The sequence below is a fragment of the Silurus aristotelis genome (genome assembly GCF_946808225.1).
Source record: "Silurus aristotelis genome assembly, chromosome: 6".
Lineage (NCBI taxonomy): Eukaryota > Metazoa > Chordata > Actinopteri > Siluriformes > Siluridae > Silurus > Silurus aristotelis.
The window spans coordinates 32372544-32388244 of NC_139579.1; the positions used below are offsets into that span (position 1 = coordinate 32372544).

The 15701-nt window shown below is 41.7% G+C and overlaps 1 protein-coding gene across 1 annotated transcript; it reads right to left on the reverse strand.

The window, feature by feature from the left end:
• Nucleotides 1-2970: 2970 nt before the first annotated feature.
• Nucleotides 2971-5723, reverse strand: LOC310727880 (homeobox protein HMX3-like). The gene is made up of 2 exons (XM_083544818.1): nt 5076-5723; nt 2971-4047 (listed from the first exon to the last, which is right to left on the reverse strand). Exons 1-2 carry the CDS (start codon nt 5362-5364, stop codon nt 3194-3196), a joined length of 1143 nt encoding a protein of 380 aa, XP_083400944.1. The 5' UTR covers nt 5365-5723; the 3' UTR covers nt 2971-3193.
• Nucleotides 5724-15701: the final 9978 nt, after the last annotated feature.

Here is a 15701-nt window from a genome sequence, read left to right on the forward strand (position 1 = left end):
AAAGTAAAGAAAGTAAAGAAAGTAAAAAGTCACAGAAAGAAAAAAGAAGGGAGAGAGAAAGAAATTGAAAGAAAGAAAGAGATCACTTATTTGTATTCGAATGTGTGAGTGTGTGTGTGTGTGTGTGTGTGTGTGTGTGTGTGTGTGTGTGTGTGTGTGTGTGTGTACGCGGTGTGTTTAATGGTTTTTCAAGCTGGTTCTTTAATAGACTCCAAACTCCACCCACTCCTCCAAACCCCACTCTTCTCCTCCAAGCTCCACCCACTTCTCCAAACCCCACTTTTCTCCTCCAAAACTCCACCCACTCCTCCAAACCCCACTTTTCTCCTCCAAACTCCACCCACTCCTCCAAACCCCACTCTTCTCCTGCAAACTCCACCCACTCCTCCAAACCCCACTCTTCTCCTCCAAACTCCACCCACTTCTTCAAACCCCACTCTTATCTTCCAAACTCCACCCACTTCTCCAAACCCCACTCTTCTCTTCCAAACTCCACCCACTCCTCCAAACCCCACTCTTCTCCTACAAACTCCACCCACTCCTCCAAACTCCACTCCCGCAAACTCCACCCACTCCTCCAAACGCCACTTTCCCAAACTCCACCCACTGCTCCAAACTCCACTCTCCCAAACTCCACCCACTCCTCCAAACCCCACTCTTCTTCTCCAAACTCCACCCACTCCTCCAAACTCCACTCTCCCAAACTACACCTACTCCTCCAAACTTCACTCTTCCAAACTCCACCTACTCCTTCAAACTTCACTCTTCCAAACTCCACCCACTCCTCCAAACTCCACCCACTCCTCCAAACTTTACTCTCCCAAACTCCTCCCACTCATCCACACCCCACTTTTCTCCTCCAAACTCCACCAATTCCTCCAAACTTCTCTAATCTCTACCCACTGCTCCACACTCCAATCTTCTCCTTCAAACTCCACACCACTTTTCCAAACTCTACACAATCCATCATACACTGCTACACCCAGCACACCTTATACACTCTGACACACTTCATCACACACTCTAACAGATGTTTGTGAGGGTTTTGTGGGTTGGATCTTTCACTGTCTCACTGTTTCACTGGAGTGAATTACAGTTATAACTATTCATTGGTTATTCTGTGGGCGGGGCTTAACCTCAATTAGCCAGCAGTGTGTATATAAATAACATCCCTGATTATTCACATTTATTTAGATGCTCAGGACATGGGTCCATGAAGACAGGGACACGTCTCAGTGGAGCTGTGTGTGTGTGTGTGTGTGTGTGTGTGTGTGTGTGTGTGTGTGTGTGTGTGTGTGTGTGTGTGTGTGTGTGTGTGTGTGTGTGTGTGTAAAATTAAAGGTGACAGGAGTTAATGCGTCATCACACGCAGGAGCCAATGAGGTTTCAATATGCAAAACCAGCATTGTGTGTTTTTAGTTAGGGGCTTCATTTATTTTATATTTTTTGTAACGGACATAATAATATAATCTGGGAATATATCCATGTCGTTTAAACGTATTTTGAGTCGAATGAAGCGACGTGGAAAACGTGTGGAAATAATCCGATTTTGGGGAACAAACACGTTAAAAAAATGATACATTATACAATGCGGTTGAAGACAGATAGGACAAATAAATGAAAATGGACACAACATTTGAAAAAAAGAGAAAGAAAGAAAGAAAGAAAGAAAGAAAGAAAGAAAGAAAGAAAGAAAGAAAGAAAGAAAGAAAGAAAGAAAGAAAGAAAGAAAGAAAGAAAGAAAGAAAGAAAGAAAAAAGGAAGGTGGGGGTGAACCCCCGGTGCAGTGATGCGGTTCCTGTTGTCCTGCACTGGTTCATTTATTCCCCAGTTGTTGTTTTTAAATTAAACGTTTATTTAAGCGTGCACGTGTGTGTGTGTGTGTGTGTGTGTGTGTGTGTGTGTGTGTGTGTGTGTGTGTGTGTGTATACGATTTTAATTAACTTTTTTAGTTGTGTGCCACTATAATACTACTACTACTAATTCAATCTATCTATCTATCTATCTATCTATCTATCTATCTATCTATCTATCTATCTATCTATCTATCTATCTATCTATCTATCTATCTATCTATCTGTCTGTCTGTCTGTATGTCTGTCTGTCTGTCTGTCTGTCTGTCTGTCTGTCTGTCTGTCTGTCTGTCTGTCTGTTATAAACAGGACAGAAGGTGCCCGTATACTGTCAATTTCTGTTCAAAATTGAGGTATCTCACTCTCTCACACACACACACACACACACACACACACACACACACACACACACACACACACACACACACACACACACACACACACACTATAGCTTTATAACGTTTATTTATTTCACATCAGTAGTCAGAGGTACAATATCAAAAAAAGAAAGATTCTCCGTTTTTCTGTACAAAGCACTTGTTTCAAATGTACACCAGAATCGACTTCCAACCAAATGTCTACGTCATTTCCGTTTGGTTTATTTCTTGTTTTATAATTTTTTTTTATGCAAATGGACATTTGTGTATATATATATGTATGTGTGTCTGTATATGTGTGTGTGTGTGTGTGTGTGTGTGTGTGTGTGTGTGTGTGTGTGTGTGTGTGTGTGTGTGTGTGTGTGTGTGTGTGTTTTATATTTATATGTGACTGTACATTGAGTGACATTGATAAGTTTAGTTTCAGTAGGACACCCACCCAGTGCGATATTGCACTCGCGCCTGTACACACACACACACACACACACACACACACACACACACACACACACACACACACACACACACACACACACACACAGAATGTATATATAGGAAGATTAAACTAGAAAACCATTATGTAAACAAAGTCAACTGTCAATTTTTTTATAAATGAGACAAATGATTTATTATTATTATTATTATTATTATTATTATTATTATTATTATTATTATTTGGTTAGTATAAGTATAAATAATAATAATAATAATAATAATAAAGTTTAGTCTTTTCTGAATGTATTTTCTGGTTGGATTTTTTTTCCCAAACAAGCCGAAAATTAAACGAGAAACTTTTTAAATTGTTCAAAAACAAAAAAAAAAAAAAAAAAAAAAAAGAAGAAAAACTTGATTTTGTTTATAAAAATAATTTCTCCATCGGTTTCATATTTTCTTTCCTTTAAAAACTTTAGTCTTTCAGTCTTTCATTCGATATTTAATAATTCGGTATAAATTAAATCGACTCTACGTGCGCCTGAGCAGCGGCATGTGCGGCTGCGGGTAATAGAGCGCGTGCGGAAAGGCGAGGAGCGGCGTGGGCGTGGCGGTGCTCGCTCTGTTCGTGTGATGAGGGTTCGCGCTGTCCGGCGAGGAGGACGCGGAGGAGGATGAAGAGGAGGAGGAGGAGGAGGAGGTGGAGGAGGCTGCCGCCGCAGCCACCGCCGCCGCAGCCGCCGCAGCCACCGCGCTCTCGTGATAGAGCACGGGCACGCGGACGATCCGCTGCTGGTGCTGCTGATGAAGAGGATGCTGGTGATGGTGATGGTGATGATGGAGGTGGTGGTGCTGCTGCTGCAGGCTCGCAGCCTCGAGCTCGGCTGCGATCTGCCGCTTCCACTTGTTCCTGCGGTTCTGGAACCAGATCTTCACCTGGGTCTCGGTGAGGCGCAGCGAGGCGGCGAGGCCCGCGCGCTCCGAGCTGCTCAGGTAGCGTTTCACGTCGAACGTGGACTCCAGCTGGAACACCTGGCTGCGCGAGAACACCGTACGCGTCTTCTTCTTGCGGTGGCCTGCTTTCTTCTCCTCGTCCTCCTCCTCTGTTTCTGCCATCGCCGCCGCCGATGACGCCGGTGTCACCCTCGTGCTCCGTTTCCAGTCCTCCTCATCCTCTTCTTCCTCTTCTTCTTCTCCTCCACCTCGCTCACGCGCGGCAGTCTTCCTCTTCCGCTCTTCCGCGTCTACGTCCTCGTGTTCCTCTTCTACGCTCCTCGCGCTCTCTTCTTCCTCGTCGTCCTCTTCATCATCGTCGTGATCCTCCTTAGTTTCCGGATCGGACCGGAACTCCGGAGAGTCTCTCTCTGAGCACGTGCTGTTTTTATCTGTAAATATAAACAATAAAAAAACAACATTCATTATTTTAATTATTAATTATTCTATAAACCTGAGAACATTCAATTATATTAATCCCTCTTCTGAAACACACTTTACACCGCCCGCGTGTGTGTGTGTGTGTGTGTGTGTGTGTGTGTGTGTGTGTGTGTGTGTGTGTGTGTGTGTGTGTGTGTTAAGCCCCACTCAGTGTTTATCTTAAATAACTCCTATTATTAATTAATTAAGTTAAAATTAAAATATAAAGCTACATTGAAATAACGTGTTACAAAACACACACACACACACACACACACACACACACACACACACACACACACACACACACACACACACACACACACACTTCCCTTGTCGCTGTACCACCGCAGAACGTGATCCATGTGCAGAACATTTTACACTTATTTACGATTAGTAACTAAATAAAAATCCTTTTAATCTTTATAACTGTGTTTAATAAAAACTTTAAAATTACTTTAAAATCACTTAATAAAACATTTGGCTTCATTTCTGAGTGTAAAATCTGCATGTTCATGGTTTATATTGTGTATTTATAATAAAAAAATATAAAGAATGATTTGGAAAAGATCTAATAATAGTAATGAACACACACACACACACACACACACACACACACACACACACACACACACACACACACACACACACACAAACACAGATGAATACTGCAAAACAGTGTGTACTGTTGAATACTATAAGCAGTGTCGCTTTTTAAGTAAAAAAAAAATACACAATTATGAATATTACGTTCTTTTTATAATTCATTATATTTCTTATCTTCTAAAAAATACATTTTTTAACTTTATTTAATTCGTATTTTATTTTAAGTATAATAATAATTATTAGCAGAGGGGTGCAATTATAACCAATGCTAAATGTTTATTATATTATATTATATTATATTATATTATATTATATTATATTATATTATATTATATTATATTATATTATAGTACGGTACGGTACGGTACGGTAAAGATGAGAAGCTCGAGCTCACCTGCGGTGCTGTAGAGGTGCGCGGAAGCTCCGGTGAGCGCGTGCGGCGGATACCAGCTCGCGCGCTCCAGGTACGCCGGTAACGCTAAGCGGTGCGGGTTGAGGAGCTCGAGCCGAGCCAGGCTGAAATCTCCGAATCCAAATCCCAGCCCGAGACCAACCCCGAGCCCGAGCCCGAAATCTGTCTCCGGTCTCGCGGGCTTGGCGGCCGTCTTGGGCTTCGTGTCGCCGCTCAGGAGGTTCCGGATGGAGAAGGGAGAATCTGCGGGAGAACCGCGCGGCTCCGGCATGACGACCTACTGACGACGAGGAGACGCCGAGATAGAGAGAGAGGCTCACTCTCACACACACACACACACACACACACACACACACACACACACACACACACACACACACACACACACACACTCACACGCGCGCGCGCACACACACACACACAAACTATTTGCGTTGGAGGAGTTTTTCTGCACAGGTGTCTTTGTTGTTGTTGTTGATGGTGTTGATGATGGTGATGATGATCATGTTTGTGAGGTCCTCAGTAAAAATACAGTCCTGAGATTGTTATAAGTCGCAGGACGGAATGAGAGACGAAAACATGACGAAGTCGCAGGTCATGTTCAGAGACGTAATACCAGCAAAATCCCAGAGAGAGAGAGAGAGAGAGAGAGAGAGAGAGAGAGAGAGAGAGAGAGAGAGAGAGAGAGAAAGAGAGAGAGAGAGAGGGGGGGGGGTGTGGTTGGTCCTACCTCCTTATTCGTTTCTGTGTTTGTAGACAAATAATAATAATAATCACAATAAAATGTCTACCGATTTATTGTACTATATTTAAAATGAAAATAATAATAATAATAATAATAATAATAATAATAATAATAATAATAATAATAATAATAATAATAATAATAATAATAGTAATAATAAGAGGAAGAAGAAGAATTGGTTCTCGAGGCGTCTCTTTAAAACCAGGGGTGATTTGGAAACTCTCGGTTTTAGGCTTCTGGATTAAAACTAGAATCGATTGTGAAACTATAATACTGGATGTCCAGGGGAATTATGGGATGTCTGGGATAAATGATAGACACACACACGTCACTTCAGCACGACTGAAAGCGTCACTCTTCAAAAACAAAATAATGATCAAATAATCACCATCAATCGAAATGAATGAGTATGTAAAGAAATTGTGTGTGTGTGTGTGTGTGTGTGTGTGTGTGTGTGTGTGTGTGTGTGTGTGTGTGTGTGTGTGTGTGTGTGTGTGTGTGTGTATGTGATTGATGGATTAATATCCGCGCGCCCTCTGCTGTCTGTGATTGGTTATGGCCATCGCGAGTGTTTATGAATACTCATGAATATTCAAATTAATGGGAGAAGCCGAAAGAAGAAGATTTAAATTAATAAATTTTACACACTACTGCGATATGATAATAAGATAATAATAATAATAATAATAATAATAATAATAATAATAATAATAATACAAACTTGCAAAGACTTTAACAAAAATAAAATATAAAGAGAAATATAAAAATATATATATATTAAAATATTTAGAAATATAGAGAAAATAAATTTTAAAAAATGCTTAAAAAAAAAAGTGACCCAAGGATTTGGATATTAAGAAGAAAACAATGAGGGATTAATTTGTGTTTGTCCTTCACACATACTGTACAGAAATAAAAGGTTCTTGAAAGCTTCTTTGGACAATTAATATTCTTAGTTTCCACAAAATGCTTGTAATTTAACTTTTCTTCTGTATGAGTTTTGATGTCTGTAATAAGAAAACTCCAACATGTGAAACCCATAAAGCTTGTTCAGACTCTTTATGTATCTTTATAAACCATGAAGCAAAGTGATCTCCCACCAAGAGTTCCAAGGAGGACCCATTTTATGAGTTTCATACCATTAATTATCCAATACATCTTTAAAGAACCCTGAAATAATTTTTTTTTACTATAATTAACCAAATGTTTAAATGCTTGACAGGTTCTAGATATTGAAAGAACAAATGAAAATACTTTTAGGAAAAAGAGTTGTCAGAGTTTTCCTCAAAAGCATTTACTGAACAATCTTGAGGAAGTTCTACAAGGGGTCTTCAAGAGATCATTGTGTAAATCTATTTCTGGGTACTTATCTTCTAGATATAACACAGCATTGTGGAAAAACCCTGAATTGCACAGTGTGGGGGGGCTGGGTGTTCCCTGTCTGTCTGTCTGTCTGTCTGTCTGTCTGTCTGTCTGTCTGTCTGTCTGTCTGTCTGTCTGTCTGTCTGTCTGTCTGTCCTTTAATCAGTCTGTCTGTCTGTCTGTCCTTTAATCAGTCTGTCTGTCTGTCTGTGGTAAATAAGGTTCTTTCCTGTCTGTCTGTCTGTCTGTCTGTCTGTCTGTCTGTCTGAAGTTTGTAAGGTTCTTTATGTCTGACTCTGTCTCTCTATGAGATTAAGTATGTACAGTGTTAATAAATAAAATAAATAGATTAAACTGTCTCTCCCTTTTGTGTCTCTCTTTCTGTCTAACACTCTCATTTCATCTGTCTCTCACACTCGTTCTTTCTGTCTGTTCCTCAGGTGGTAAACAGTGCAGCCGGAAAGTTTTCACAGCTTCACTTTTTCCCAAATTTTTATGTTACAGTTTTATTCTAAAATGGATTAAATTCATTATTTTCCTCCAAACAAAACCCCCATAATGACATCGTGAAAGAAGTTTGTTTAAAATCTTTGCAAATTTATTTAAAACTAAAAAATTTAAAATAAAAATCAGTTTTTACAGTCTTCGCAATGACACTCAAAATTGAGCTCAGGTGAATCCTGTTCCTACTGATCACCCATGAGATGTTTCTACAACTTGATGGGAGTCCACCTGTGGTACAATTCAGCTGAATGGACATGATATGGAAAAACACACACCTGTCTTTAGAAGGTCCCACAGTTACAGTGCACATCAGAGCAAAACCAAGCCATGAAGTCCAGGGATTGTCTGTAGACCTCAGAACTGGGGAAGGGGACAGAACAATTTCTGCAGCATTGAAGGTCCCAATGAGACAGTTTTCCACAGCTGCCTCCATCATCCATAAATAGAAGTTTGGAACCACCAGGACTCTTCCTAAAGTGGAGCCACTTGCCAAACTGAGCCATCGGGGAAGAAGGACTTTAGTCAGGGAGGTAACCAAGAACCTGATGGTCACTCTGAAACAGCTCCAACATTTCTCTATGGAAGGAGGAGAACCTTCCTGAAGAAAAACAATCTCTGCAGCACTCCACAAATCAGACCTGTATGGTAGAGTGTACAGACAGAAGCCACTCCTCAGTAAAAGCCACCTGGAGTTTTCCAAAAGGCACCTGAAGGACTCACCTGAAAGAATATTAGAAACAAAGATTGAACTCTTTGAGCCTGAATGCTAAGCATCATGTCTGGAGGACACCAGGCATTGCTCATCACCTGGTCAGTACCATCCCTACAGTGAAGCTTGGTGGTGGCAGCATCATGCTGTGGGGATGTTTTTCAGTAACAGGAACTGGGAGACTGGTCAGGATCAAGGGAAAGATTAATGCAGGAGACGTCCTTGATGAAAACCTGCTCCAGAGCTCCTCAGACTGGGGTGATGGATCATCTTCCAACAGGACAACGACCCTAAACCCACAGCTAAGATAATAAAGGAGTGTCTACAGGACGACTCTGTGAATGTCCTCGAGTGGCCCAGCCAGAGTCCAGACTTGAACCTGATTGAACTTCTCTGGAGAGATCTAAAAATGTGCACTGATGCTCCTCATCCAACCTGATGGAGCTTGAGAGGTTCTGCAGAGGAGAGTGGGAGAAACTGCTCAAAAATAGGTGCCAACTTCGAGCATCAAACTCACAAAGACTTGAGGCTGTGATTACTGCTAAAAGAGCTTCAACAAAGTACTGAGCAAAAGCTGTGAATATTCATGTACATGATAATTATTTTATTAGATGTTTTTTAAGCTTGTTTATGGTGTTTTGTTTGTAAAATTTGGAGAAAAATAAAGAATCTAATGCTTTTTGAAATAAAGATGTAACAAGAAAATTTGGAAAATGTGAAGCTCTCTGAAATCCTTCTGGATCCTTGGCTCTTTGTGAGGGGAGGGGTCGTCTCGTGATCTTTATTTATTTATCTCTCTTTTTGTATTTCTCTCTTAGAATCTCTTGCTCACTCCCTTTCCTCTTTCTCTCACTCTCTTTGTCTTTCTCTCTCACTCCATGTCTTGCTTTCTTTCTCTCGTCTCTCTGAAAGGAAAGTTCTCTGTCCCTCTGTCTCTCTCTCTCTCTCTCTCTGGCTATCCTGTCCTTCTCTGTCTTTTTTCCCGCCCTTACTCTTTCTCTCTTTCACTTTATTTTTGCCTGTCATTTTGTAAAGCTCTATAACCCTTCCTTTTACCTCACTCTCACTCTTTCTGTCATTCTGTCCCTCTCTCTGACTTTGTCTCTCTCTTTTTCTCTCCCCCTTTATGCCTCTTTATTTCTTTCTGTCGTCTTCTTATTCTTTCAGCTTCTCCCAATAGGGGGCGCCACAGCAGGTCATCCGTCTCCACACCCCCCCTGTCCTCTACATCTGCATCTTTCACAACAACTACCTGCATGTTTTCCCTCAACACATCCATAAACCTCCTCCTTGGTCTTCGTCTTTTCCTCCTTTCTGGTGTCTCCATCCTCAGCATTCTCCTACTGATATACCCCATGTCCCTCCTCTGCACATGTCCAAACCATTTCAATCTCACCTCCCTCACCTTGTCTCCAAAACGTCCTACATGCGCTGTCCCTCTAATAAACTCATTTCTAATCCTGTCCATCGTCGTCACTCCCAACGAACATCTCAACATCTTCAGCTCTGCTACCTCCAGCTCCACCTCCTGTCTTTTACTCAATGCCACTGTCTCTAATCCATACAACATCTCAGGTCTCACCACAGTCCTATAAACTTTCCCTTTCACTCTCACAGATACTCTTCTATCACAAATCACTCCTGCTATCACTCTTCTCCACCCACTCCACCCTGCCTGCACTCTTTTCTTTACTTCTCTAACACACTCTCCATTAGTCTGCACTGTTGACCCCAGGTACCTGAACTCCTCCACCTTCTTCACCTCTTCTCCCTGCAACCGCATCACTCCACTGCCCTCCCTCTCATTCACACACATGTACTCTGTCTTACTCCTACTGACTTTCATTCCCCTGCTCTCCAGCGCGTACCTCCACCTCTCCAGGATCTTCACCACCTGCTCACTACTCTCACCACAAATCACAATATCATCCGCAAACATCATAGTCCACTGAGACTCCTGTCTGACCTGGTCCTTAAACACTCACTGCAAACAGGAAAGGGCTCAGAGACGATCATTGATGCAGTACAACCTCCACCTTGAACCAGTCTGTCGTTCCTACTGCACACTTCACTGCTGTCTCCCTGTCTCTCCACCCTGTCGTACGCTTTCTCTAAATCCACCAACACACAATGCAACTCCTTCTGACCTTCTCTATACTTCTCCATCAACATTCTCAAAGCAAATAATGTGTCTGTGGTGCTCTTCCTCAGCATGAAACCATACTGTTTCTCACAGATGTTCACCTCTTCTCTCAGCTTGGCTTCCACTACTTTTATTTACTTTTTTCCCCACTACTCTCCTTTCTATTTCCAGATGTCACATCAAGTACTTTTCGATCTGTCTATCTCATCACTCCTGCAGTAGTTCCCCAATCATCCAGCACCTCTTCACCACCACCGAGCTCCTGTCTGACCTCTTCCCTGAACCTCACACTACACTCTTCCACCATCCGATGCTGTCTAGCTACACTGTCCCCTGCCAACACCTTACAGACTCCAATCTTTTTCAGGTTGCATCTCCTACATAGAACATAGTCCACCTGTGTGCACCTTCCTCCACTCTTATACGTCACCCTGTGATCCTCCTTCTTCTTAAAATACGTGTTCACCACTGCCATTTCCATCCTTTTAGCAAAATCTACCACCATCTGCCCTTCCACATTCCTCTCCTTAAGACCATACCTACCCATCACCTCCTCATCACCTCTGTTCCCTTCACCTACATGCCCATTAAAGTCTGCACCAATCACCAATCTTTCATTTTAAGGTTCACCTTCTACCACTTCATTTAACTCACTCCAGAACTTTTCCTTCAACTTCATCTCACAGCCAACTTGTGGAGCATAAACACTGATGACATTTATCATCACCCCTTCGACTTCCAGCTTCATGTTCATCACCCTATCAGAAACTCTCTTCACCTCCACTACACTCTTACTGTACGCTTCCTTCAGAATCACCCCTACACCATTTCTCTTTCCATCCACACCATGATAAAACAGTTTAAACCCACCTCCAATGTTCCTGGCCTTACTCCCTTTCCACTTGGTCTCCTGAACACACAACATATCTACCTTTCTCCTCTCCATCATGTCAGCTATCTCTCTCCCTTTACCCGTCATAGTACCAACATTTAAAGTACCAACCCGAACCTCTACTCTCCTACACTGCTCCTTTCCCTGCCGTCTCTGTAGATGTCTTCCTCCTCTTCTTCTCCTCCTTCAGCCAACAGTAGCACAATTTACACCGGTACCCTGTTGTTAATGATACCTGTGGTGGTCGTTGGTAACCCGGGCCTCAACCGATCTGGTATGAAATTCTCATTTGTGAGCTGCATATTTGATTTGACACATGTTTTATGCTGAATGACCTTCATAACACAACCTTCTCCATTTATCCGGGCCTAAAACCACACTAACTTGTGTAACACTAACGGCTGGGTTCTGTTTCTTTCTGTCTGTCTCTCTAAAAGGATAAGTTAATACAATTCTGTCTCACTCTCACTGTCTGTCTCTTTCTCTCTCAGTCTTGTCCTTTCCTGTCTGTCTTTTTTCCTTCGTCTTCTCTCTCTCTCTCTCTCTCTCTCTCTCTCTCTCTCTCTCTCTCTCTCTCTCTCTCTCTCTCTCTCTCTCTCTCTCTCTCTCTCTCTTTTTCTGTCTTTCTTTAAGGATCTCTCTCCCTTCCTTTTACCTCTCTCTCACTCATTCCTAGGTCTCACAGTCTCTCTTTCTCTCTCTCTATTTTCCCTCTTATGTCCATCTGTCCTTTTCTGTCTGTCTCTCTGAAAGGATGGGAACATAAGACTCTGTCCCTCTCTCTGTCTCTCTTTCTGTCTGTCTCTCAGTAAAAGTATGTGTATGAGGCTCTTTCTCTCTGTTTCTCTGAGTGTGTGTGTGTGTGTGTGTGCGTGTGTGTGTGCGTGTGTGTCGTATGCGTCTCGGTGGCTGTTAGATTATTTATTTGCCAGGGTTATAGTTATTGATTAGCGGTAAATGACGGATGGGCCGCGAGCCGGACGACACGCTCGGCAGCTCCTATCAGAGAGATGATAGTATTTCTGCAGGTTTGTTAAAAGCGGCGCTTTAGATCGGTTATAGCTTTACATCCATCACCGTCTAACGAGCCTGCGCAGATGAGAGAGGCCTCGAGCGCGTGCCTGTAATTGCTCTCGTATTATATATAGATTTTTGTTTTGATATCTTGTGAGTTTCGAGCGTCTGCTGGAAAATTGTGATAAAAGACCTGAATAACGAGCGGCGGGCGTCCGGGTGGGGAGGCGGGCTGCAGAGGGGGCAGAATTCGGGGGGGGGGGGGGGGGGGGGGGCTTTAGAAGGACTGCTGTTAAACACGGCCTACGCTAACACCTAATGCATTTATAACATCTTTTAGAACCTTCATCATTCTGCTGTTCAGATAAACAATTAATAATGTCAGGAGTGAACCCATGACACAACTACAGCCTTGAGTTTTCGAGTGTTTAAAATAGTAATGCTGTTCAAATAACATTAAAACACCACTGCGGCTCTGAGGTCAGACGACATCGGTTAATTTTGATACACAGCAGCTCATTCTAACGGTTCAAATACTATTGTTACCATGGCGACAGCTCGTTGTTTACTTGGTGAAAGTTATAAAGGAGACGATTATGGAAGGAGTCTCCAGTGTCAGAGGTAAAGCTGTAAATCTATCTATCTATCTATCTATCTATCAATCTATCTATCTATCTATCTATCTATCTATCTATCTATCTATCTATCTATCTATCTATCTATCTATCTATCTATCTATCTATCTATCTATTAAAGAAAAACATGTCCTACTTTATAAACTGGTAATGTTGTAGAACGTTAAAAAAAAAAATTAACTCCTGCTCTCGCTTAGACTACAGCAGCTACCCACATTACCCACTACACACTACACACTACCCAGGGTTACTACACAGGGAGCCTACATTAGATTTCTTCACTTAAACAGCAAACCTAATGCACACAATTCTACAGTGTAGGTCATAGGGTGTAGGGAAGACACACACACACACACACACACACACACACACACACACACACACACAACGTAACACATACACAGAAGGGTCAGTTTAACGTTCTGTTCAACTCCAGTGAGTCATTAAAGGCCTGAAGGTCACACACACACACACACACACACACACACACACACACACACACACACACACACACACACACACACACTGTAATACACACCGTTAACACACACTGAATTTGAGCACAGCATTTAATTTGTAAAGAGCTTGTCTGGCCTGACCATGACCCGCCCTTAATTGGCCTGTTGAAGATATCGATTGGCTGATGGACGAGCAATCAAGTTACAGCCAATCAAACGGCAGTGATTAGCCAATTATTAGCCCTTTATAAGCCTAAAGAGAGACACGGTCCACATGTCAATGTCATTTAGAGGGCAAGAAACACTCTAACAACCTGAGATTACATTACATAACGTTACATTTCATTGGCTTTCAGCTCAAAGTGTCTGATAGTTGAAGTGAATTCTGATTGGCTGAAAGCGGTTTTTATTTCTGGTGTTACAAAAAAACAATAATTAAAACCAATGTGTACAAAAACGGCAGAATTTTCAGTGACCCCAATATCTGTTCTATAGCAAGTTTGCTATATTTGTGCATTCCGAAACGTCTGACATTACACTTTTCACACACTCGCCTTTTTTTTCTATTCCTCTCTGCTCAAACCAAACCATGCCTCCTAACAATCTGTCTCAAATATATATAACATTTCAAAAAGCCTTTTCCTTCCACCACAGGCGTCATTAGTCACTAAATGAGGCGCGCCGTGTGACCTCTGACTCCTCAGCCCTCTTATTGATCTGTGCAGCTGGGCCTGCTGCAGGGGGAAGAATTTAAACGCGACACACGCCGCGGCCAAAAGAGTGTAAGAGGTCATTAATGACCCTTATTTACTTTTATGACAGAGATAAAGAGACTGAAGTGACCACAGAGTGTGAGGGTCAGCCAGCCATTATTACCCAATTAGCATGATTAAGTGCTTGCTACACAGACATGCAGGTATATATATATATATATATATATATATATAATATCCCCTAGTTACAATGGTTCGATTTGCGATTTTTAGGTTTTACGATAATGATAGCGATGCAATTTTTTTTTACTGTTTTATTATTTGCACTGCAATTTCATTTTTGCAAAATACGTTGAGACACTAACAGGACACACACATCTCTCATATTGTGAGATGCCTGACTCTTGCTAGCGGTCGACAGAGTTTCATTGTCTCAGTGTATTATTTCATGTGTCTCGACATATTTTTTTTTTTATTACAACGACTTTATTTATCACCTGCTTTCATATAAAGAAGTGTTATTAGTTTATTGTGATCAATTGATAAAATATACAGTGAATGAATTAAAAGGAAACCCAAATTAAACCAATATTTGGTTTGACCATCCTCGTTCCAAAACAGCATACATTTTTTTAGGTACACTCACACTTCTAGGTACACTTTTTGAAGGAACTCGGCAGGTAGGTTCTTCCAGACATATGGGAGAACTAAACACAAATCTGTGGTTGTAGGCTGCCTCAAATCCCAGACATACATCATACACTTTAAACATCTGCTTTGTTCAAATGACTGTTGCAACTCTAATCTGCTTATTTTTGTTCAAACCTGGAGGTGGCTGATCGACTTGTCCTGGTAAATCTAGAAACAGCATTCACTAAAAAGGAGCTGTTTAGTAAAGTAAGTTATTTCAAGAACTTTCAGAATGGATTTGGACTGTAATTAACACCAGCAGTCTGCTACAATGGGATCAGGACCACAGCATGAACAGCTCCGCATTCAAATGTCCATCACTGAACACCTCAACAATGATGAACTGTAATGAATGGACATTCTGTGAGGAGGATTAGGATGGGTTCCTCTTGAGTCTGGTTTCTCTCAAGGGTCCTTCCTTATGGAGTCTCAGGGACTGGCTTAATCATTAGTGATAAACGTATAGGAAACAAACTTATAGGCACAAAACTTATACAATCCAACTTTAGAACCACTTTATCTCTATAAAGCTGCTTTGAAACAATGTCCATTGTTCTACAGTGCACCCGGAAAGTTTTCACAGAGCTTCACTTTTTCCACCTTTTGTTACAGCTTTTGGGTCGTTGTCCTGTTGAAAGATGAACCATCGCCCCAGTTTGAGGTCCAGAGCACTCTGAAACAGGCGGCTCCGCACTAGGAAGAGTCCTGGTGGTTGCAAACTTCTTCCATTTACAGATGATGGA